Genomic DNA, 26,541 nt, shown 5'->3' on the forward strand with positions numbered 1-26,541 from the left:
TTTATAATTTTTAAATAATTCAGTAAATTTATAGCGTGACCACGAAAATCCAAATCAGCGTTCACCAGAGATGTCGCTATTTGCAAGATGCAAGACAGATGTCCTCATGGTGAAGCATGGTCCAAGCATTAGCAATAGCACCCTTTGATGTCGGTTTCAAAAACATTCGTCAGAAATACAATTATTGAGAAGACGGGTCATCATGATTCTCATAAATAATTTTTTATCTTGGTATTCAAATAATAAAAATGATTTTATTAAATTTGTTTTTAGTAAAGGTAATTACATAACACAATGACAGAATTTTCAAGAAAGAATTCTTTTGGAATTTGCTTTTTAAAATAATTCTTAAAAAATAATTTTTGAAAATAATTTTTTAATTTTTAAGAACAAAAGTCTGATTAAAAACCTAAAATATTTTTAACCCGTTTTTAATATTTTAAAAATAATTTTTATTTATAATCATTCTATATTTTTATATAGTTATTTTTTAAAAGTGTTTTTAAAAAACAAATAAAAATAATAAAAAATATATTCTAAAAATATCTTATTTTTTATTTTTTAAAAATAAAAAATCAATAATTGATTATCAAACATATTTCAAAACAAAAAATTTTATCCAAAACAGTTCCCAAATAGGTTTTCAATCATTTTTCAAAATATTTTACATAAAAACCGTATGGAAATTAAGAAATTTATTTTTACAAATAATATATTTTCAGAATAAATTATCAAAAAAATATTTTCAATAAAAAGATTTTTGTGAAAATACATTTTTATCCAAAATAACCAGAAATATTTTTTAAAAATAGAATTTATTTTGAAAATATTTTCAAAAATAATTATCACGGAATAATTTTTGAAGTCAACTCCACTTCAAAATATACATAATTGGTTGCCGATTTTAATTAGATTTTTGGAGACATTAGATATGATGAGAGATATCCCCTCCACAAGATGGAAAGTCATTTTCTTCATATTTTAACTAAAAAAGACAAGAAAAATACCCATGGAATTTCTGGATATTTAAACAATTTTGAAGAATTGATATCATTAATTAGAATAAAGACATTTTTCTTTCCAAAATTCATTATTTACAGACAAATAAAATAAAAATGATTTTTTTTTAAGTTTAAATGATAATTTTATAAATTTATTTTTAATAAAAAAAAAGTTTGATTCGGTTAGATAATAATATTGTGACATAATGTTAACATGGGAGGGAGCATTATTAAAGAGACCCACCAATAATTGGTAGGTGGATCTTGTGATTACAGAGGATTTGTTAAGTAATCCTCGAGAAACAATATGATGCTACCACCAGAGTAATAAAAATTACAGAAATTTTAAGATCCTATAAATGTAGAAATTGTCAGTCTTCTTTTATTTCGTTGAATTTAAATTACCAGCTAAGAAGTTGCAGGAACAAATTATATTACTTGGAAGGAAGGGGGACGAAGATCAGAGCCTCTGAATGGCAGCTGAGAAAAAGTTCTTTACAAATTCACTCAGCCACCAAACAGGGGCCGTAAAATTGGGTAATATCTGCTTTTATTTTTATTGAATTTAAATTAAAAAAAAAAAACAAAGACAGAATAAATTGTATTAATCGAGGGGAAGTTCAGAACCTACATGATTAGAAACCTAATGGTCTGTTTGGTTGCTGAGAAAAGTCAGATTGGAAATAAAAAATCGTTTCTATGATAACTAACATTCTTCTCCCCACTACTTTTCCATACGTTTTTCTCAGAAACCAAACAGGGGCAACGAAACAATTCAACAACTCAGTCCAAATCTCATTCTCAAATCACGGTATTATTCCTCTGGTACAGTCCGTGCACATGAAAAACAGACTCCGATTCCCATGTTTCAATCGATTCAGCCCAACCATCAAGAAAAACAACAACAAACCACATACTCCCGACACCCAAAAAAAAAAGAAGGAAAAATGTACAAATCTTTATGAAAAATATAGGATTCGATGGGAGAATCTACCGTCCGAAGTGGAGGAAGGAGGAGAGGATCCTGGAGAAGGCGAGGCGAACACGAAGGTAGGCGCCAAGGGTGTAGACGGCGGTCTGGCGAAAAAGTGTTTCGACGGTTTCGACGAAGAGATTGAGGCTTCGGATCGGAGGAACGTAGAGCGTTAGAGGCACCGCCGAGAAGGCTACAGCAAATAGCAGTTGAAGCATTTGCACAATCCCCCCACTTCTTCCAAAGGCTTTCGTTGGTTAATTGTAATTTTCTAGCTTTTTGTGTGGGAACTTGTAGCCCTCTCTATTTATAGTAGAAGTAACCGGATTTCTCATTCTTTCCCATTGGCCACACAGCCCACTGCGCCCACTGGGTTTTCTCTTTGTTTTTCCTTTTTTTTTTTTAAATAAAATAAAATGTATAAAGAAATTGAGAGAATCCTACAATGTAACAATACCGAGTTGACTAAACTTTCTGTATCGTTCTGGAGTTTAACAAATAAGCCTAACCAAGTTGGACACGTGTCCTTCGATTTTGATTGGGAAGGGCCTAGCTTTTGACATATTACGTGGAAGGGCTTGTGAAAATTTGAATGTTGGATATGAAAGTTAGTTGAAGATTTTGACAGTTGGAAAAGGCAAATCTGTTTAAGATGCGGAAAACAATATTCCCCGCACTTTTTAGTTTTTAGTTTTTACACAATCTTATTGGGGGTGATCCTGTATGTGTCACCATCTATCGGACCATATCCACTTTATTTACATTGATGGAACAAGGGAATTTGAAGACAGATTTTAAAAAACAGTTATGGGAATTATTTTTAGAATAAAATTTTCTTTAAAAACTCAATTTTTTTTTTTTTAAATTCTCAACTTATTCTCAATGAAAATAATATAAATTTATATAAAATATAAAATTTCTCAAATATGTTTCAGAACACCCAGCAAAAGACACTTGAAATGTGTTCTTAAAAATATGTTTCTAAAACAATTTTTCCAAAAAACTCTATTGAATGCATTTTTCTTAAGTTAGAAAACGATTTTTTTTTTTTCTGAAAAAAGAAATAGACAGGTGTTCCCAAATAATCCCTTTGCTAAAAATCATTGAACCAACTTCTCTCTCCCAATGAGCAGCTACTGGAGAAACACTAGCACCTAATTTATGAGGTGGTGGTCGAGTGATGGAGCTATAACCCAACAGCAAATCTTATCTGTTCACCCTTCTCAACTACCAGTCTTCTTCAGTTCTTGACCCTGGTCAAGACGCATTAATTGGCCTAACAGTCTTCTATTGAGAAGAAGCAGAAATAAGATTAAAAGCATAACCAATGCTAGACACTGTACTCTCAGACACTGCATTAAACTCAAACCTACTATCAACAACAGTCTTCTTTAAAAGTAATAAATCACAAAACATCAGTTTAAATGAAACCCATCTTTGAAATTTTACCATAATATAAGTAATGGCTTTAAGGGAAAGTATGAAAAAAAAGAAAATAATGCAAAGGAAAAATAAAGGAAAATCATAAACAAACTTTGGTTTTCTTTCATGGTCTCCAAAATTCATCCCTCCTTTTTTTTCCTACTAGTCATTATCTTGATCCCAATGGACTCGTAGAATTTACAAGCCTGTTGGGACAGGATACCTAGTAAGAATCCATTTGATGGTGCTTTTAGAAACTACTTCTAAAAATCACGTATTTGACAAAATTTAGAAAGAATTTTAAAAAAAATTAACAATCACTTGTTGTACTTCCTGAAAAAAGACTTCTAGAGAAAATATTTCTACTAAAAGCACTTTAAACATAAACACTATCAAATGCACTTTAAATTTCCTTTGTAAAAGGATCAGTAAGAAAATTAGGCATTCATATGTATTCCTGCTAATTTTATGTCCAAGCATTAAATCATTTTCGGATTCTCATAGAAATGGTAGGGGAAAAGAAAGGAGAACCAACAGTTACTGTGCTTCGAATTTTTACATGGCTCAACATCATATGTACATGATAGAGAACTAACTTAAATCATAGCTATGCCAAAAGGAGTATAATTTAGGAATGAGTTAAACATGCAAGCAATTTTTGGCACATTTGTTGTACCTCCAGTGAAGGATCTGCCATGTACATACTTAAAAGTACTAATCTTGCTTCTAGCAGCCCCTCTGAAATATTCTCCACGATTGCATCTTCGCTTGCCATGAGAGATGCCATTAGCTTTACACCTGCCATTCTTTCCTGATGAAGAATGAACATAACCACTGAGATTACAGATTATAACATAGGAGTTTTGTTGCAGGGAGAAGGAAAAAGAAAGAAGAAAAACGACAGCCCCGGACCACCATGACAATGGGTATTTTGAGAGTTCAAGCTATTCAAATAAGAAAAAATCTGCATCATATATGAGGAAGTTTTAAATCCTTGGATGAACATCTGGTTCTTATGATCATTTTCTATCAGGTCTGTTTAGCTAGACATAGATTATGAGGTAGTTTTAAATCAAGGAATTAAAGTATGTTTAGCCACACATATATAGGTCTGTTTGGCAACGTTTTCGAATTGTTTTCAAGAACAAAATTCTATTTGGAAAATCAAATGTGAAAAATGGTTTTCTTGGCTTATTCTCCTTGAAGGTAATGTACATTTTTTTTTTTTTTACAGGAAACGACAAAGGAATATATTGATAAAAAGGAAGTACAAGAGAAGGATGAGAAATCCTCCCACCAATGTAAATTTATTTATGATGCAAAAGTTTCGAAATATTCTTCATATTTTCAATTGTTACTTAAAACACTTTATGAAAAACAACAGAAGAGACCTCAAAATTTGTTCTAAAAATCAACCTATTGAATAAATTCTCAAAAAACAGTTTTCTGTCAAAAGTTTGTCACATGTGTTTTCAATGTTAGAAAATAATTTTATGTTCTAAAAAATAAAAACTATTTTCAAGAACAATTTCCAAACAAGGCCATAGCTTCTATTTTCTAATTGGATTCCTCAAACTACAACCTACCCTTACTCCTCCCTTGCTCACAGAGAGTTGCAGAAAAAGCCTAGTTGTTTCTCTTCTAAAATACCATTATCTTGCAGGTAGAAAATTGATTATATTGGACATCAAATATTTTAAATTTTTATTACGTTATTCCTAGTCTAAGCTAAGCCAGGTTAAATGGCGCTCTCAAGCGACTGAAGTAGCTTTCGCAAATTAGAGATTACAGGTGAAGTCCTATAGACAAGGTAAGTAGATATCCATCCTCCCCTTACTTCTCCATGTTTACTATGGCTTGCACAGGATTCTTATAATTTTTCTAGCAAAGAGATCATTAAACATTGCCAACTTTGTTTCTATACTGGCTCAAAACAGATGAACCAATAATTCACTGAATGATATTGTTGAACAACCAAAATTCTTCTAAAAGCTTAAGTATATAGGATTTAGGCTCACAATGTATATCATATACTCTAACAGATACTAATGTTAGAGCAGTATAAACGCTTAAGCAGCATAATGTTATATATATATAAAAGTAATAAAGGTTTCATACATTAATTTCGTGGAACAGGGTTTAATACCTTTTCTGAATTTCCCTCAAGAGACTTTAGAGAGAGTTTGAGAAGCTCAGACGAGTAAGGAAGTATCATAGACTTCAGATGGTACACAGCCGAGAACAGAACCTGAACACATGCAACTCTGATCTCTGAGTCCTTTATCACCTGCATTGTTTGACAGCAACAAGAACCATAAAGTAGGATAATAGGAGATTTCAAGGTTGTAACTATTTCATCCTTTTTTTCCTTTCTTTTGATAAAATCTATCAACTTCAAATAATCAAACATATGAAAACCTGTTTGAAATATCAGTACCAGCGCACCTGAACAAAATGAATGAGATATGGAAGAATTCTCCGAGCAAAAGCCTTTTTTCCAGAATCCGAGATCTTCTGGCAAGCACTTATCAGGACATTAGCCATGCACAAACGAAAAGAGAGGGGGACTGATGGCTCAGACGCACAGTTATCACTGCACAACATGGAGGTGGAAGCAGCTTCAACAGCATCAAGAGACAATTGGTGGATAACGTAAGTGACAACTGAATCTCCCAAGGCAGAATCCCCTGGCATTTTGAGCCACAGAAGTCACATGAGCCCCCAGTTAGAAACACAAATGTACCTATAAAGTCAGGATACCAACCAGGATGAAAGTTCTTTCCAATGATGCTAATCTTGTCTGAGACAGAGCCTATGAAGGATTTTGGAGCTTGTAGTTCGGTACAAATCATCAGTGCTAAACAATCAATGCAGCCATGCTGTGCTTTGGAAACTGAGATAGAGGAACAAACTTGCAGCTGTCAGACTTCAGTAGTAGGATGAAATACATATTTGGGGAAATCAATAAACTATCTACCTTCATCCCCATCTAGGGAAGGCCATAACAAAATAGTTTTGATTGTTTTTTGAATTTTGAGCATAGCTGGCTGTGACAATGAATCCCTGCCTCTAGCCTATTGAGCAAAAGATACCACTAATATTAGTTACAGCATAGAAGGAAAAGTTCAAGTTTAGAATTAAGCGAAAAATAGATGGGAAAAACTCTGGAACACATGAAGCCACATAAAGTAGATAGATCATAGATGGGCAAAAAATTATACCACAAGGGAAGTGCAAACTGAAAATAAACAAGCTTTTATCTTCACAATATCCTGAGAGTCTGCAGCAAGTTCTAAATGAGACGAAAGGATTGGGAGGAGCACCTACACAAGTACAAGGCAAGTATAAATTGATTGGCACAACAACTTTGGAGACAAAAGGCATATAGCACACCTGAATGAACAAAAATACTGTCAACAGGAAATTGAAAAGCAACAACCACATAAAAAGCCAAACAGTGGAATGACACTATTGTTCAAATTATACAAATGGAAATTTTAATAGAATAATAATTATGATTCACGTACTATTCTATACAAGTTCTTATTGAACATGGGATTTGGCTCTGGCCACTGAGACCAAAGGGATTCTTTTTTGCATCTCTGAAATGCAGTTCCTTAATGCAGACAGATTATGAAGATATCAACACCAGATGGAAGGAACAATGTGGTAGTATCCAAGACTCCACAGCATAGCATTTGCTGCTGAAAAAATGTTTCAATATTTCACTCAATCAATTCATTCATTTCAAGAAGATGGTGAGAGCAGGATAAGGGACTGGACAACCATTTAAATTTTAGCATGCCATACACAGGAGTTGCCTTTGGGCACCTTAAACACTCTGCTTTCAGCCAAAGTCATATGTTGAATCCAGAGGCCCCCAACATTCATATATAGGCTGACAGTGAACCGAGTGACTTAATAGGATAGTTTTTTGGGGGTACATTTTCATGGGAAAATGTAACTCAAAACATAAACTACAGAAACACAATACATATTTGCCCACAAGCTAAAAAAATTAGTTATTTGTCTATTCTAAAACAAATCTTCTGTGTCTGAACATGATGAGTGTTTGACATGTGGTTATGAATAAAATTCAAAACTACACAGCAATTTTTTTACTCATCTGGGGTGTGTCTAACATGTGTCCAGCCATGTTGGCGGAGTTCTGTGCCCAACAAGTCACAGCTCTGGTTTATAAGGGTTGTGCCTACGTAACACTTTGGTCAAACAATCTTTTCATCATTAGCAAACCATAAAACACATGATTTGTGGTTCCGTACAGATGAGAAGGCCATAAAAATGCAATTGAGACATTGAAAATTATGAACATACAAAATTGCATGCCTGGAGGAACCAGATCTCAACATCATCCATAATGAATTCCTAATCCGAAGTGGAACTCCAAAAGTAGTCCAAGTATAAAAAATGCTTAAATATAATAATTGTTCGAACAAGAACCGGACAGCAAATGTGCACTTCTCCATTGAATTTCTTGTACATTCAACAATGCGGCTCTCAAATTCGAGTATCCAAGGTTGTATTCCTCGAGGCATTTCTCCTTAGTCATACTTCAACAAGTATTGCCTCAAACGGCACATTAACTATGAACCAGAAGTTCATGCTAGAACATATATATAAGGTATATAATGCCATAAACAGAGACACTAATCAGTCCAATCAGAATGTGCTGAGAAGCTGCATATCTAAGAAATATGTTGAAGCACTACATAGCCCAAAATGAAATAAATGCCTTTTCCACAAGGATTTATAATATTTTTAAATGGTAACAAAAATAAAAAGTCAATTTTATACACCTGGGGATGGATGCGTCCACAGAGCTCAGCTGCAAGTTTTCGAACATCTTCAAATTCAAATTTACCCAATGCCCTGAAAAACATAGCAATAGACATGAGATTATTATCAGAGGTGAGCTTGATGTTATGCTTGTGGTGGTACCTGTTCAATAGCAGCATGGCAACACACTCATGATCATTGATATCGATCGATCCATAGCCTGGAATTGCCAACAAAAAAGAGCAAAATTTACTGATATCAAAGCAAAAACAATCCAAGTCCATGGAACTCCAAATCAAATATAAGTATAGAGTTCAGTAAGCCAGATCCTCTTCTTATTTATGAGGTGAATAGTGATTGGTTGATCTATTTGAAATGGATTCTTCTCTATTTAAAATGGCTTCAAGATGCTATAAGTGGAGCTAGCAATATATATCCAAAAGGGAAGCACTCCAAAAGCAGGTCATTAGAGGAAAATATGGGGAGGATGGAGGAAGGTGGTATTCTTGTGAAGTGAGAAATGGGTACGAGGTTGGACTATGGAAAACTATTAGGAAAGATTGGGACCTCTTTAATAGTAAAGCCTTTTACTCTATAAGTAACGAGAGGAAAGGGAAGTTTTGGAAAGATAAATGGCGTTGCAACGAGCCTCTATGTATATCATTTCCCTCTTATTGTGCATTAGCTTTATTGAAAGAAAAGTGAGCATCAGATCTATGAGACTAGACAAGAGAAAAGGGTCACTGGATTCCATGTTTTTTTAGAAATTTGAATGATTGAGAATTAGACGACGTAGAGTTTTTCTTCTCTAGAGTTCAAGGGAAGGTGGTGATCAAGGAAAAAAAGGATCAATTGGTTTATATGGATTCCAGGAATGGAACTTTCTCCATCAAATTTTTATATTCTGTCTTGGAGCCAAGGAGATCAATTCCTTTTCCAATAGGAGTAATTTGGAATTCATAAGTACCATCTAAAACCAAGCTTCTTCACTCAAGAGGCTAGTTGGGGAAAAGTTCCCTATAAGTTCAACTTTAGAGGAGATGGTGGTCGTTGGTAAATAGATGTTTTTTTGTGTAAAGTTGAGGGAAAATCCATTGATCACATACTCCTTCACTATGCCACGACAAAGGTTTTATGAAAATTATTGTTTTCTTTATTTGGTATATCTTGGGTGACATCTTCCACGGTTGGGAGTTTGGATGACATGACTTTTCTGTTGGGGAAAAACGACAAAAGGCATGAGCTGCTCCCTTGTGCATTTTTGGGATAATATGGAAAGAAAGGAAGCAAAGATCATTTGAAAATGAGAAGCATTCTAACCAAAGCCTAAAGGCACCTTTTTTAGCATTCTTCTTTTGTGGGTTAGTTAAGTTATACACAGATGAAGATTCAATGCCTTTGATTGATTTTGAAGATTGGTTGGGGTGTCATCGAGGGAGGGAGAAGTTTTTTGTTCTTCTTTTCTTGGTCCTACCTAATGGTAGCCGTTGTATACGATTTGTGTACTTTAGTGCATTATTTCTTTTGGCACTTTTTATAATACACTCATTTTAATTTCCTATCAAAAAAATCTTGGGTGAAAAGTTGCACATGACTTATTTGGGCCTGCCTCTAATAGCTATGTAGAAGGCTTGTTCGGTTTGGGATTCTCTTGAGGAGTGTTTTAATAAAAGGTTAGCCTCTTTAAAAAGCAATTCTTCTCAAAGAGGAGGTGGTTTATACTTAGCAAAGGCACCATTTCCAAATTAAAGATTTACTTACTGTGTGATTCAGATAATGGTACAAATTAGTTGTCATGAAAGTGTTGATATTTGGAGAAGAAATCGTACTTAGTAAAGGCAATTCTTGTAAAGAGAAGGCTTAGGATTATCAAAAACACCATTTCCATCTTATTCATGTTCCTTTTTGCAAGGATGAAAAGTTAGACATGTTAAATTATTTTTCATTTGACATTTTGTTTATCTTGCTTTCTTCTGTTTTTTTTTTTTTTTTTAAGATAAAAGCCCAGAAAAACATTATATATAAAGAAAAAAGGGCGCACAAAGGCATTTTGTTTATCTAGCTTTTGATGATAGGATATTGGAACTCCAATATCTTTCTGCAGAAAATCAGCTAAGAATTCAGATAAATTGTCGATTTTTCAGCAAAAATCAACATCCAAGGTGGCAGCTTAAATTTGACATTTTATCATGATAAATTCCTGATTTTTTGGTTATACATTGCCAAATTTTTCCAAAAAATTGGCAATCCTGAAAATTGTAAAACAAATCTTACTACACATGGAGTCAAACCTTAGCCTTCTGTAAGAGAAGGAATAACCTTTCACACCAGCTGAAGCTTTCACATGTAATCGTTTAGGAAGAATTTATCCTTAATTTCACCATGATCCAATAGTTGCTTTTCAAAAAACCAAAAAATCTCATTTTCCGTCATCTGTGAACATCATTCTTGTTCTCTTTTATGGTCTCTTTTGTAATTTTACTGACAATTTTAAACATATGAAAAAAAATCAAATCTTAAAGCAAAAGCAAAAAATAAATAAATATATCATAATTATAACTATCCAAACAAAAGTAAAAAACAAATATATATGACATAATTATAACTATTCAAATTCAGTCAAATTTCATCGAGCCACATCTTGCAGATATAAAGATATGATAATCTTCTCAATGGGCCTTTTTTTCAATGCTTTTTGTATAATAATTACATCTAAGTAAAATACAAACTTGCAAACAAAATTACAAACAATTTTTAAAAAATACTATACTAAATAAACAGAAAACAACACACAAATAATTATTCACATAGATTAACATTTTGATATTAAATGCAATACAATGTATTTTTAAGTATTGAAATTCAGTGAAATACAATTTTTATCTATTCACTTTCAAAGTTATATTCATTATCAGCACACATTCCATTATTGACCAATGTCGCTAATTTTATCATACATATATTATTTTCTTCAAAAACCGAGTTTAATATGTGTATCATTCATTTTAAATTTTCTTATTTTTTGTCAATATTCATTTTTTTTTTACTGAAACATTTGCCAATATTGATATTTCTGTCAATACCAATATTTTCATCTTTGCCTGTTTGTGATTTCAAGGATTCTAAAAATTACGCTTGAAAAAATTCTGCACAATTTTTGTGAATGAGTAAGCATCTGGAGAGGAAATTGTAATTACTGAAGTGATTGCCTGTCGGTTTTGATTATGGTAGAGGAGGTTATCAAAAGCCTTCCAATCCTAAACAAGGCACTGTTGGGCAAGCGATTGTGGAAGTTCCCCATCAAGCATGATTGTTAGCGTAGGTGAGCCATTCATGGCAAGTTAGGGAAGGTTGAAGAGGGACTGTGATCCAAGGAGGCACATTTAATGGGTCCCTGAAAAGCTATTACAGTATGTAAGGATTCACCCTTTTTTTAAAGAATGGATGTTTCAGCAGCAGATGGTCTCAAGTGTAAATTTTGGCAAGATGCTCAATGTGGAGAATTACCATTAAAAGGTTTCCCTATCTTTCTCTTGAATGCAACTCATAACAATTCTTAGGTCGCTAACTTGTTGAAATGCTGAGTGAAGTCACAACAACAATTATTCTTTTTATGTATCCATGACTGGAATTTAGAGTTGGTGGAATTGTTTCCTCAGCGCATTCAAACAATGGTAATTTGGAGAGCATGCAAGGATTGGTTAGTACGAAAGGATTGCTAAGAACAAGGTCTTCTCAATTAAATCCTTCTATAAGTCCTCGTCTCTTCTGCTCCCCTTCATGCAAAGGAGGTGTCAAGTTAGATGGCTCTTTTGAAGATTGGTTTCTTTGCTTGGGAGGCAAGGCACAAAAGATGAGTCTTCTAATGCCTGCCTACATGCAAGTTTAAGATGTGGAGGATGACTCTTTTTATCTTTCAGAACTTAAGGCACTGGATAGTAGATTTTTTAAGACTTGATACATCCTTATTATGTATAAAAGAGTCCTTCAAATCTTGGCTGAAGTCATCTAGTCATCATTTGGGATGGCCAACTTTTCCCTTTTAGACCCATTGATAGTTTGGTAAAGGGTTAGGCAGCCATAGGGATTTCTCCTCTTTGCTTTGTTAGCTTGTACCTTTTGGCACATTTCATATAGTTCCTATGTACTAAGATTCCTCCCTCTTTTTTTAGTTGCCTATTAATACATATTTCTAATTAATTTACTAAAGAAATAAGATATAAAAATTGTATAAGAACGAGTATTTTAATTATCAAACAGAAAATTAGAAATTTCATAAGGAATGACAAACCTCAGTTACAGTGAATGGAAATCTTAAAATTTCACCTACCTGAAAACCTTAAAAATCCTTGAAAGGTATTTGGCACAGGATCAAATTCAATTAATTGCATATTTCAAACCATGAAGAGAAGCAAGCATAGCCAAGACGGAAGATGAACAAGTTTCCCACACATGTACACAAAGAAATAAAATTAAAGCAATGAACCAATTGTGATAACCTCAGCATCTAACAGCTAGATAAAAAATAAAGTGTTAAGAGAAGGATCACACAAATGAAATATTTGTTGAAGTGTAATGATTGGTGGACATGCACAAACACATAGGCATCAAATCTACAAATTCTTTTGTTAAAGCAGACCTGGTGGTAAAAATTTTCCCAAAAAATAAATGAGCTTCACAACTATAATCAACTATGCAATCACCTGGATGTGACATTGAATTGAAAGGAAAGAAAGAGCCCATAGAAGCAACAAAACATACCATGTACAACAACTTGATCGGGTAGTTGGCCATATATAACAGAAGAATTGAGGTCATTAAAAACTCTCATCGGAAGTAGCCTGATAACAAGTAATGGGCAAAGGCGATCAAACAGAGAATGCTGCAGTTTCATGGAATCATCAGCCGCATAGGTTTTACTCTCCCATTTTGTGAAGAAGCTTTCGTCAAGTCTGCTTAAGAAAAAGAGCTGAATGGTTCACAGCAGTAACACTAACAATCAAGTCCAATGTTATAAGGCTAAACATGAAAATATATCATTGTTACTATAGCCAATCTTTTCTGAACAGAATTTAGCTGACCATAATAGTAAATTGAAACAAATAAAAGCACATCTGGTGATTTTCTCATAGTGATACAGAGCATACATGTAAAAACAAATTTGAACAGCATATCAAATGGTAAAATGGACTCACTCTTTCTGCCCTTTCATGTGCAACAAGATACGGTGGAAGACTATGTCTGCAGCTTCTGCCAAATGCTCACTTATATAACTTAAAAACCTGACAAGAGTGGCATTTGATGGCTCTGCAAACATCTTGTCAATCAATGGTCCAATCAACAAATTCCAGTCTTGAACCTATAATGTTTCAGAATAAACACCACTTAATAAAAAAATGGGCCAACTATAGAAGTTCAATCTCATCAATAACTGTCAGTTCAAGAAACAGCATCATTTTAAAGGTCTATCAGAAAAGCTCAATAGTTTTTCTGGAATTAACTATACAGTCACCTCAGAATTCGAGTTTTAATGAATTGAATTTTATCCATATGCATATGTACACGCACACACCACACATACACATATGAATGAAGAATGAAACAGCTAGATATTGTAATGGCCAGAAGGAGCTGATATATTTGTATCTGCCAGTTGTCTTCAACTCAACCAGCAAAAGCAATATCACTTATTCAAAAAAAATAATCTAACAATTTGGAAGATCAAAATTCATGTCTTAACATGCACAAAATGGATATGTCGATCTATGAATTCTAATTTACTCTCCCATCCTCCTGCATTTATGTTTCTCCTTTTCCCAAATGAAGAATTTGGCAATAAGCACAATATTGGTAACCGCTATAGATGTTGTAACTAAGGGGTCATGAGAGCAACAGATTTGTACTGCACTGAAGAATCTGCTGACCAGGTTTTACATTCCATATACAAGCAAATAATAATAAGATCAAACAAGTATTTTATAGTTATGCTGGAAGGCCAAATTATGAAATGATAGAAGAATCTAAGAAACACACAAAAATGACATGAACTCTTCTTGGCAGTACTGTGCAGAGACTTTTCAAAGAGAATCTTCTTCCATCAAGAGGAGGTACTCGTTTATTCAGTATCAGACCATCCATAGCAGTCATATCAATTCTACCAAGTTATTTAATAATTCCTTTTGGCTCTAACCTTGTTCTATCCAATCTCAATCTCGGTGTTTTTTATGGATTGTCATTCCAAGAATTGCTCCCATTGGACTTCTTATTTCAGGATGTGGATAAGATAATAAATATTCCTTTTTAGGTGGTCTATGAGCAACATCAAATGAGTAATAATCCAGAATACATTAATAAAGAGTAGAATTATCAAATCTTACACTTTCAGACCACTCTGGTATCAGTCCAAGCACTTTTTCGGTGTCCAGTTTCGATCCTGCTATAGTGTTACATAGCTGTGAGCATGAATTGGATAAAGTCGTGCACTTGCACAGGAAAATAATCAAACACATAACAAGTAGAAAAATACTAATAGATAATAACAATTAAAACAATTAGGAGCAAACACATTCGGAGCTTGAACTTAGAGAAACAACATAAATATTAATTATCAGTTTGGTTACAGGAAAGAGAGGAAAAAGAAGAAATTGCAGGACCTTACAATCATTGGGGATAAAAACGGTTGTTTTTTCTTTTCTTTTGATAAGTAACCATTTTTTTGGTCCCTGCTGGGCTTCAAACCTGGAACCTCCCAGATCCCAGCCCAATCCTTGCCACTTGAGCCAGGCCTAAAGTGCATCTTTGTTATAATTTTCTTTTATTTCCTCTCTCTTCAATATAATGTCAGGCACAAATGAAGAAAAACATGAAAAACATGAAAAACATGCACAGGAGAACCTCTAAAAAGAGGAAAGATTCAACAGTAAAAACAATTTTCAAATAAATAGATCAATTGGGTATCATAACTCTTTTTTTTTTTTTTTTCTTGTATCAGTACAAAGGTGGAATTTTCTGGACCACACTGTTACAATAGTGAAAAACACCAACTCTAGAAATGAGAATGGTTGGTCATTCAATCAAATGGAAGAAATTTAGACATAAAGCTGAGCCCAATCAAAGATTAGGTAGCAGAAACACTGAGAGACACACCTTCCTCAATATCTCCCGAAGTTTTTGGAAGACCTAGGCTTTGGCTGAGGTTGCTGCAGCAATAAAGAGTAAACATGCAAAATTGACATCTAGTATAACAAATTTGGAATAAACAGATGGAATTTTCAAGAAGAGTTTTCAGAAACAAGAATTTCCCTTTTTATATTCTTCATACTTGGGAGAAACAGAAAATAGAAATAGCAAAATACCTGAGACTGTCAAGCAGCATACTGAGAACCTCATAATTCTGGTTATGATTCTTGAGCAGTGCTGTCATTGCATCACTAGCAGATGATTGCACCCTTTCATTTGATGAGTAAACAAGACGAACCAGTGCAGGCAAAACTAATAAAGGATCTGCAAGCATAAGGAAAGAGCCCGCTTATGCAAGCACTATGACCTCCGATTAAAAAGGAAAAAGACGTCCTAGACCAAAATACCAACAGAATCAAGAACAGCTTAAAAAAGGTTTGTCCACACCACCTGATGACTACCTAGGTTATTAACAGAGAGAATTCCCAATAGAAAATGGAACTAGGGGTGAATTTTTTATTTTATTTTTGATAAGTAAAGCAATTGTATTAAAAGCGCCAAAAAAGCACCTAAAGTATGCACGATGCATACAAGGCCAAAAAAAAGGAGGGACTGACAAAAAACAACACCCTCACTTCACTTACAGCCCAACCAATCTATTGATCTGAATTACTACTCAATTGATGTGAAAGTATGCTTATTGAATGAGAATATTTTTCAGATATAAAACAAATAAAAATAAAAATAATAGGAACATGAATATTGAGTCAGATCAACGGTTTCAGACCACATATGATGCAACATCCTATACACAGCTATCAAAAAAAATTAAAAACATATATTCTTTTTAGAGATAATATTGATCTAGATACACAAAATCTACAGCAGGCATATAAGAACAGAAAGATTAAAATAAATAGGATGAGGTGAAAGGCCTGCATACAAAGAACAAGTATCCACCCTCTAGAGAAGGGATATTTAACCTGTTAAAAGATACTTATACAAGAGTGACAAAAGAGACCATTCAAACCTTACATTCATTAATAACATCCTGCATCAATCCCTTTAACAAAATACCCTTTCCTTTTTCTAACAAAAGGATGAAAAAACAGCAAAGTGATAAATTCAGCATGAACTCTACAGAGCTAATCATTCAACAAAAACAAGTTAGGAAAAAAGTGCAACACCACAAATCTGCTCTAAAATATGGACCAAATGCCATGAGAAAGGTAATTACATTTGGTGATGAAATTGCATGTGAACTTCATCTCTTATTTCTATCTTTCTTAAAATACTCAAAGTTCACATCAGAAGAATTCATTGGTGGCCTGACCCAAAAGTTTATACTACTGCCCCAGCTGCACAGCCTGATCTTAGGCAATATCAAATTCATGTGTACATTTCAAGCAATAACAATTTGGCTTCAAAAAAGAAGTATAGTAAAAGAAGTATGTCCATTACTGTAAACATGCAAACAAATGGAAAAAACCTATCCTATAAGACAAATATCGCAAGCATTTTAGCTAAAAGTTAGCAACATAATTTTCACTAACCAATCTTGGGAAGCAAATTGGAGGCCTGTACATTTATTATCTCTTCTTCATCTCCAAGGCACTCTAGCAAGTGTTTTGATATATCTTGCCTGAAACAAACTTAGGAACATGATATCAATAAAAGGTACAAAAAGGCAAAAGTGAAAATCGAGTTACAAAAAATCATCTGTCAAAAGAAGTTCCATACCACATTGAATGAGAAAGTGCAGTTACTGAATTTGATGATATGTGGATGAGTTCTGAGATAACATCCACAGCATTCCTTCTCTGCGAAGCATTTCCAGATGCAAGGCGCTCAAGAACTTCATCAAGGCACTGACCATTAGGGTTTCTGGTGAACCAGGTACATGGATCAGGTTTGACACATAACATATACCATGAAATATAAATTCACTCTTCAACTTACAACTACTAATAAGTAATAAGAGTATAACAATACATAGAGCAGTATTCTGCAACAAGCATAACAACAGCTTTGGCTGTTCCATCCCGCTCATCCAGAAGGGGTAGCAGCAATGGTAGCACTGAATCCATCTGTCTAGTGTCAGAAAGACTGCTTCTGGATGAAGAATAGTTCATCTTAAAGATGACTGTCTTAAAAATGCAAACAACCCCATCTATTACATCTTCATCAGTGCAGCAAAGCTTCAATAGATCCAAGAAAGGAATGAAAATACAAATTGCACAATTAGTTCAAACTATACATAACTATTCTAAACACAAATATTAAAAAAAAAATATATATATATATATATATATAATATGAACACTTCAAATATAACAGCTGAATATCATTAAAGTTGGTCACATGCAAATCGTGCCAGGGAAGCTCTATGATTGGTGAAAATAGGCATCAAGGCTTTCAGCTGAGCAGACCTGCATGCCACAGTGGCCCAGAACTAGTTCTAGGAAAACTTCACAAGACTCTTCAGATCATGTTGGGCCTAAAATAAGATAGATGATAGTACCATCATAACCAGACTTTGAGTAAGTGGACCCAAATGTTTTGATTTGCCTTTGCTAACACATAAATTTAATACATAAGATGTCTACAATTTTGTATAAAACCAAAATGTATATAAAACGGATAGTTTTGGCATAGGTCGCCCATCAGGTGTAGAAAATGAACTTGATAGCTCCTTCTATTTCTGTAGGACCACATAGCCTAAAACCATCATAGGCAACCCAATTGGATAAAATTTAGGCCTAATTCAATGGATCAAATTATACAGATTTGAGGGAGTACTGGTCCCCTAATGTCATCTATGTACTTTTATTACCATCTAGCTTCAATAACTATGGTGTCTGTAATTTTACATTAAAACCTTAGTGTTTTACATATAGGATGTGCACTTCTTTTGGTAGATGTTACCCATTGAAATAGATCAAGATAGATGAAGTGGAACCATCCCTCAAGTGTGTTGTGTCATAAGTGTATACATATCAAATGGAAGGAAAAAGTTTTACAGAACAGCTAAAGGACCATCCATGCTTTGCAGTGCAGAATGTTGGGGGGTCCCTCAGAAAAAAATATAGGCTCCTAAGTAAAATGATATGCAAATAAAATGAGATTAACTAACATATGGGATGCTGAAATAGATGAATAGCAACTTAGCAAGACAAGATTGGCTAGAACAACAAATGAATACATCTACAATAAATAGCAGGTGGCACTAATTAGGCTCAAGATGCAAGAAAATAAAATTAATTAGCCTGGTCTTGCCAGGTTGAAGAATATTTACAATGCACTAGTGAGAAGTTAGACATGGTATCTACTGTTTCACTTTTGCCAAAATGCAAGTGGGGTGGATATATGGGGGGGGATAGAGAAGGGCCAAGACTCCAATAGCACATTGGAATCCTAGATTTTGAAGGTTTTTTTAGGACTGGGAATTATATGTGATAGGTTGATTTACGAAGCATATTACTTCTGTGAATCATCAAGAAGAACAGACAGATAGGTTAGTTAGGAGATGTGTCACTGACCAATTAATGAGATGAGGATTGCATTTGGCAAACAGATGTAGTTTGTGTAAGATATGGGATTTCTTATTTACTATTTTTAGGATTCAGTGAATTCTTTCAGGTCAGTCTGGAATCTTCTATTAAGTTACCACGTAAAAGGTTTCAAGAAGAAGCAGAGAAAGGTTTGGAGGTTGGCTCCTAGATGCTTGCTCCAGTGCCTATGAAGAGATCAGAAAGAGTTTTTAATGAAAAGGAACATTTTGATTAGAAATTCAAAGAAAGAGAATCTAAATCTCTTATGGAGCAGTCCAGAGACCCATTAGGGTTGGACTTAAGAGGGTTGTTCCATGTTAGCCTTCATTGATGGTTTAGGATAGGATAGGCAAGGATTGTGGTTTTTAAGTCTTCTTTTCCTTTGCTTGTCCTCTTGTAGTGCTCTCCATATGCCTACTGTGTACATGGGTTGTGCCCCCACTTGCACATTTTAATGTATTCTACTACTTGCATAATAAAAGAAAAAATGAAATTATTAACCCAAGTAGCAAGAACACTTCTAAAGAAGTTGTTTCTGTCTTGTGGTTAGATATAAATAATGAAGAATAAAAGTTTCAGGTAGCAGCAACCAGGGCTGAGATGGAAAAAAATTAATTGAACTGTTCACAAGTAAGGAGGTAGATACCGTCTAAGCCTAAGGTGCTCCTGAATTGTAAGGTCTAGCAAAGCTAGCCATTTCACGGAGTTGGACATGTGGACATGCAATGTGTTTCTAAGGGTCCAGCAGCTATTTGTTTCTCTCTCTCTCTCTCTCTCTTTTATTTATGGCAAAGAGAAAGAATGAATATGAAATTAGAACCACCTAACAAAAAGGGAGCACATCCAAGTACAGGTACTATACAGTGAGCACCAAATGCACCAACAATTAGTTTGAACCAACATGATATGGATGCTTCTGGAACAGGAGCTTTGTAAATCTATAGCATGAATACTACTCTCCAATTCTAAGAATTTGAAGCATTGATGTGTCAATAACATGTCAAGATTCTGTAGCTCATCGCATTATGTGTCATACTGATTTCATGGCTACCTAAGTTTCATCATAAAATACCATTTTATTCCCCCCTCCATAGAAGCCTATTTGAAGTAGTCTGTCCATGTGCCCCAGAAATTGACATTTAATGCTTTCTTCCAATTGCACCCGAGGAGCATAAACTAAGGCTATAATGTTAAGAAATTCCTACTTACATAAGACAAATACTTCAGCCTTAAGTAAACCAATATAATTTCTTATGCCAGGATAGAAACATTAAATCTAGAGGTTTACCTTCCATGTAAGTTTATCAGTTGTTTATCTTCTTAGTTCAAGCCCAAGGGAAAATATGAAAAGATCTATGGAAATGCCAAAAAATAAAAAAGACACACAACAACTACAACTCTATAACAACTAGCATGTGATAAGTATAAAATATGCCTGCAAGATTCACAGGGAATTCATCCATAACTACCATGATTCAGATGCTAATACCAGTAAAATAAAACCCAGAAAACAGGCCACTCCTGCTGTCAACAAGATAAAAACTCAAAGCATAGATAAGAAGTTGTTTTGTGTAGAAGTTCTGAAACTTAAGGAATTCCAGTGCACATTATATACTGTTCTCAGGTAGGAAATAATTGCAAAAAGTCAAATATACCTACCTGTGGTATAAGAGCACACGATATCTTCATTCCATATTCTGTCACAGTTCTTTCAATTTGCTTCCCATCTAACCGCCCCAACAGAAGTGATAGGCAATTCAAGAAAAACTTTCTGGTTGCTATACCAGTGTCTGTATTCTTAGTATGCTGCTTGCTGTCACTATCTGTATAAAACTGCAAATACTGTGAATTAGCAATCAACTCCTATAACAGAAGGTATATATGCAATAAAAAAACACTATTCTAACTCATGAATCATTATTTATAAAGATTTTCTCAATATCTAGTCTGAGTTTCAACCTCAAAACCTTGATTGAAAGCAGTGCAATATAATCGGAACCGAATAAATACTAAAATGCACATGAGATTGCTTGATCAAATATCTCTTACCTTGTTATAAGAGCATAGTCTCAACTAGCCAAGCTAGCCTGCAAATATCATTGCTATCCAAAAAATCTATCTATTTGTACACAGAGATTTACTTGCACTATCCTTAAATCATATTGTCAAAACCTCAAAATTAAATTTGTTCATACGTTCTTATTTCCCAAACAAGACCAGACAAACTCAAGAGAACATTTTCTGCAATAAACATCAAACTGCTTCATCTTGATTTTCTCAATTCTAAGACTCTAAAGCAGTAAAAGCATAAACAAAACTGATATTCTTTGGGTACTAACCTGAATTGCAGATAAGTACTGGTCCAATAAGTCTTTGTATTGCTGAGAAAATTTTTTATCCTCCAAGTGCAGCAGCATGGCATAATGCTTCCAACAAGAGGAAAGTAGCAATACTCCAGCTTTGGGAACTTTTGAGCCTATCTTCCACATTGCAGACAAAGAAATCACTATCTTTGAAAATTGGACATAATAAAATAGGCTATTCTTAAAGCATGAATTAGCTATAGGACCTGCCTCATCTTGAGAGCAGCCATAATGCTCTTTTATCTCTTGCAACCACTTAAGCACTTGCTCCAATCCTTTTGCATGTAAAGGCCGACTTTTTCTGCTCCACTGAACAGGAAGGTAAAAACATGAATGCATTGGAAAATTAATCTATTTCAGAAATTCAAGTAGATCACTAAGTGAAGCAAATCACTGTGGAAACAAGTTAACCAAAATTTAGAACAAGTGCAATCACCATAAACTAAGTCTCTTTAAGATTTGGTAACTGTTTCCAAGTTCAGTCAGAGAGCTTCCCTTCTTTTTTTTTTTTTCTTTTTTTTTTTTTTTTTGTTCCTTTTCTCTAATTGGAAACAACCATTTCATTGGAGTTTAAGAGCTTCTTTCAGCATGGCATGATGGATTCATGGTAGATGAATCTTAATTAATAAAAGAATACCCTGATTTAATATTTCATCAAATGAATACTCTTTTGAAATTAAAGGTAAAGGTTTGCTGGTATGAAATTTCCCAACTTAGAGGCTGATTTCTTTTACTTAAAAGCAGAGCCTTGATGCTTGACAAGTTTAGCAAGTGTATTTACGTCCTTGAACCAACAGATTTTCTTCATCCTTCTCATGAACTCTTTATTCATAATTAATACATCTCTCATTTTTTATTTAAAAAAAAAAAAAAAGCCTATGGATTTTCCTTGGATTGAGGGGTATGTTTCTTCTTCTATTTTTTTCTATCTTGAAATACATTACCAACGGATTTTCTTCATCCTTCTCATTAACTCTTTATTCATAATTAATACATCTCTCATTTTTTATTAAATATATATATATATAGATAGATTTTCCTTGGATTGAGGGGTATGTTTCTTCTTCTACTTTTTTCCATCTTGAAATACATTGCTTCCTTCTGGAAGACTCCTTGTCTTATTCATATTGTTTTCCTTTCATAGGTCTTGTCCTCCTCTGAGTTCTTCTTGTTCTTATTCACTAAAAACTAAGTTTACGAATACGTTGCTCCCTTTTGGAAGACTCCTTGTCTCATTCATATTGTTTTTCTTTCATAGGTCTTGTCCTCCTCTGAGTTCTTCTTGTTCTTATTCACTAAAAACTAAGTTTACTCTCCGAATCAACTCTATTTTGAGGTGATAGATTTGAAGTATTTCTAGGGAAGTTATGTACTCTCCGTCATACCCAATCGACTATTCAATAATGGCTATAAGAAATTTAGCAAAGATAAAACATAGCATGCAGAAAAGTCTAGGACAAAGTAGAACAAAAACAAAAAATGGAAATAGTAATTATTTTCATAAGTGTTCCAATAGCTGCAGATGAAAAACTAAATCAGCAAGCCCCATGGTATAGGTAAAACAAAAGAATAGAGGCTGAAAAATCCCTTTGACATGAAGGAATCAAAAAGATGGTTTCTTATTTGATATAAAGAAGAAAAAGGATAGAAAAAAAAGAGGAGGGGAGGGGGAAGGAAAAGGTAGCAGGGAATGGGGTTAGGATAGCATATCAGTTGGATAACATTTTCTGCTCAATCAAAATTTCAGACATCAATAAAACGTTCAAATCCTATTCAGAGAGAGCTATGACTACTAAATCTAGAACCATGCTGACAGCGAGCAATCTCAGAAGTTGCATTTCTGTTTCCTTTCTCAATTTGCATATTACAATTGAATAAAAAAGAATACACTTACAAAAAAAATGCAAAATCATATAATAAATGAACGTGAACTCTAAATTGAGCCCCTCAAATTCCAAGGTAAATACAGGACATTATAACACCAGAATTCAAGACAGGGTAACAAATGGATGGAACAAAGATTAGTTTAGAACATACAGCAAGGAGTCTCTGCACAAGAATAATGAGCTTGTCTATATGATCCCAAAGCAACAATTCCATTTCCAATTTATTGGAGAATTCAGCAGATTTACTTGTTGGTTTCACTTTCTTCTCACCAACAGCAGCAGGTACCAAGGTCGTTGGCAGATTTGACACATCTGAATTAGATGATTTTGATCTTCTACTTGAGACATCAGTGATTGATGTTTTTATTGTTAATGCTTTCGTGAGATCTAAAATGCAATCAGCAGCAGCCACTGAAAGACGAGTTGGCAACTGAAATCCATCCTGCACAGTGCTACAGATACAAATGCTTGAACATGAGAAAAGCAAACAGGATGAATTTATTAAGACACAATCTTTTATGCTTAAAAACAATAGGGAACCCTGAAAGGAAACTATCATGCTAGCACGAGATTTAAGATTGCTAACTCAGAAAGTTACCACAAGACATGATTTGTTCAATAATGATATGGACTCCAATCCAAAAAAAATTAATATGATGAATGAACTAAAACAATATATAAACCCTAAAGCAGACACTTAAGTAACTGTTCTTTCAATTTGTAATTAATTACTTGGTGGAAGTGGAGTTATATATTAGTAATGCAATGTCAAAGACACCCACCTTCCATTGCACACAATAAATGTAAGACGTGAAATACATGAACAAAGAATCTTCAACATGGCATTATAAATCTTCCTTATTCCTGCAATAAGAAAGAAATCCATATTTCAGTAAATCTACAGTCCTAAGGAGTAATTGTGAATCAGCTTCCAAAAAAAATCAATGCTAATAATAGAAGAGAACTTGTGATTATTTTTTAGGAACCAAAGCTGCAGTACTAAAAGAGAAAGAACTTCGTTTGTTTCTCCTATCTTTCAATTGAGAGAACTTGGCCATAAATGGCTCCAACCAAAAATTGGAAACATTCAATGCATGACATGTCCCACAAGAAGGGATCCAATTATGCAAGATTGTAATCAACATCCAGTGAGAGATATTTCGATAGAAAAGGATAATGATAATGCCACATTACCATTATTTGAAAATTGATCCATACTAATCTCATACTCTACAAGGCCACGTACAAGGGTACACCATCCAAGAGCAATATATCGATCCTCTTTTCTCAATATAATGTCAGCAAGACCCCTTGCAAGAGCTTGGAAAAGAAGTTCATCTTGAAAGAGCCAGTTAAGAAGTACCATTGCTTGATTTCCATGCTTTGACTCCTTGCACTTCAATGACTGGAAAATAATATATATGTGCACACATGATATGAACTAACATAATAAATATCTAGTATCAAATGTGCAACTAGGCAAGAACAGAAGGCAAGGATATGGGCAAGTTCCACTCCTTAATGATACTTCCACATATTATTTATATATGCACAGATAAGTAGATGGAAGAGAGAAATAGAACCCTAGAAAAATCAGAGAAACCACAGCTTGGCAAAACAAACTCCCATGTCCTAAATTTCTGTGGAACTATAAATCAATCTCATTTCTAACGAATAAAATTTTCCCACTGCTAAGACATTGTTTAATAGCACTGTTTTCCTGCCAGATAAAGGACAAATATTAACTAACAACTGTCAAGCAAAGCTGGTCCCAAGTTTTTAGGACTGTCATTCTTAGACCAACTCAATGGCCAATGCAACACCAGAAAAAATATCTAGTGTGGGTGTCAACACAGTCTAGTTTACGGATTGATGTTTTTAAAATGCATTTGGTTCTTTTTCATAATTTTAACCCAACAAGACTTAAAAGGAAAGAAATTCATTCTTTTCCAATATGATATTCTCTTACATTGGAAGGACGAATTTGAAAATAAATAGGTTTTTCATTATATTTCAGATTTGTCCTTCTCCAATACCATATTCTCTTAAATTGATAGGAAGAATTTGAAAATAAATAGGTTTTTTCACTACATTTCAGAAAGGGTCAGGGAAAGAATAATGAATTTGAAAAAACTTCATCCCATCCCCCAATTTGTACCTTTTCAGAATAAAGAATAAAATTTTAGATGATTTACAAATATTCAAATAATTTTCATTATATTTAATCTTCACTTTCCTGTCAATCTTCTGCTCTATTTGAATCACAAAAGCTATGCTTGGTTCTAGGAAGGTACTAAGAAAGGGAAAAATGTTAGAAAGAATGATTTTCTCATTTTTTGTTTGACATAAAAAAATATGAAAAGAAGATCAAATACAATTGGAATCAATTAAAAGCTTATGCATTTAATCTTAATAAGGATATAAAAATAATTTATTAATTTTAAATCAATTTTTTACCCTTTTCGATTTTTTTCGTTCTTCCTTTTTTTTTTTTTTCACCTCACATTTTTCTTCAAATTTTCCAATAACCAGATTAAAGTAAAAGAAAAAATAAATTTGAAAATTAGGGGGATAAAGTATATCTAAATCTATTTTTATTTTCCTTTCCCGCTATGTTCTTTCTTTGCGTTGTACTTTCTCTCAAACTTTTCAAGATCCAAACCAGTCTTCAAAATCCAAGAACTATGATAAAAATCATAGATCACCACAATTCCAGTAAGTGTAATAAAAAAGAATGGGGGAATTGAATTTTCATACATGCTCGATCATGGGAACAAGAATTTCATCCAGTCGCTCCTCTTTATCGGCAGCTTCTTTGATATACCTATGGAGGAACCAAAGCGAATCTTCCAAAGAAACTGCACAACACGCATTGAAAATAACAATTCCCTTAAAAATTCATACACGAGCAATGAAATCATAACAATCAGCCCTCCTCTTTCTATATTCCTCTTCCCTCTCTAGCTCTATAACCCTTTCCATTTCTGTCTACAACTCACCGATCGAACCTCTCTTTGAGGGGGAATCGAGGCGAGAAATGGCTTCGTCGAGCTTTCTGGGACGACAAGTGAGTAGAGTGCTCATTGCTCTGCCTATGAGTACTGAAGCCATTGAATCTGTGTCGGATTTCCATATTACAGCTTCTTCTTCCATTGAAAATAGAAGCCCTAATCCACACTAACGGACGAAAACAACAAGGTTGGAGTATATGGTTTTAGCCTTTTAGGTTTGTTTCCTCTTTTCAAGCCAGTTCTTGCAAGCACTTCTCCGAAAATGCTTCTTTCAAATCCACCGCCTTCCAGCGGTGCCCTCAGATGCAGCTGGTACTTCTGCTCTTTTAAATCCACCGCTTCAAGTGATGGAAAATAA

At 34.0% G+C, this 26,541-nt stretch overlaps 1 protein-coding gene across 4 annotated transcripts; it reads right to left on the reverse strand.

The window, feature by feature from the left end:
• Positions 1 to 3,825: 3,825 nt before the first annotated feature.
• Positions 3,826 to 26,510, reverse strand: LOC100241927 (uncharacterized). Of its 4 annotated transcripts, none has more exons than XM_059739325.1 (25): positions 26,172 to 26,510; positions 25,930 to 26,030; positions 24,367 to 24,577; positions 23,955 to 24,036; positions 23,324 to 23,624; positions 21,493 to 21,595; positions 21,263 to 21,399; positions 20,583 to 20,756; positions 17,365 to 17,570; positions 17,113 to 17,256; positions 16,926 to 17,014; positions 15,549 to 15,696; positions 15,340 to 15,392; positions 14,571 to 14,626; positions 13,389 to 13,552; positions 12,955 to 13,145; positions 12,524 to 12,541; positions 8,356 to 8,413; positions 8,214 to 8,286; positions 6,618 to 6,719; positions 6,374 to 6,470; positions 6,161 to 6,289; positions 5,842 to 6,083; positions 5,543 to 5,683; positions 3,826 to 4,207 (listed from the first exon to the last, which is right to left on the reverse strand). In XM_059739325.1, exons 1-25 carry the CDS (start codon positions 26,323 to 26,325, stop codon positions 4,025 to 4,027), a joined length of 3,357 nt encoding a protein of 1,118 aa, XP_059595308.1. In that variant the 5' UTR covers positions 26,326 to 26,510; the 3' UTR covers positions 3,826 to 4,024. The 4 variants fall into 4 exon arrangements, with proteins under 4 accessions (XP_059595308.1, XP_059595307.1, XP_010653799.1 ...); XM_059739324.1 differs by having other exon boundaries at positions 14,571 to 14,629; XM_010655497.3 differs by lacking the exon at positions 12,524 to 12,541.
• Between the last annotated feature and the right edge of the window lie 31 nt (positions 26,511 to 26,541).

Source organism: Vitis vinifera, chromosome 8 (genome assembly GCF_030704535.1).
Source record: "Vitis vinifera cultivar Pinot Noir 40024 chromosome 8, ASM3070453v1".
Lineage (NCBI taxonomy): Eukaryota > Viridiplantae > Streptophyta > Magnoliopsida > Vitales > Vitaceae > Vitis > Vitis vinifera.

Excerpts from the sequence above, each read along its gene's own strand:
- LOC100241927 (XM_059739324.1), bottom strand. The coding sequence starts at position 26,325 with ATGGAAGAAGAAGCTGTAATATGGAAATCCGACACAGATTCAATGGCT. Across the intron at positions 23,625-23,954 it reads TTTATTGTGTGCAATGGAAG|CACTGTGCAGGATGGATTTC; the intron begins GTGGGTGTCTTT and ends TTGTATCTGTAG. Across the intron at positions 8,287-8,355 it reads GCCATGCTGCTATTGAACAG|GGCATTGGGTAAATTTGAAT; the intron begins GTACCACCACAA and ends TATGTTTTTCAG.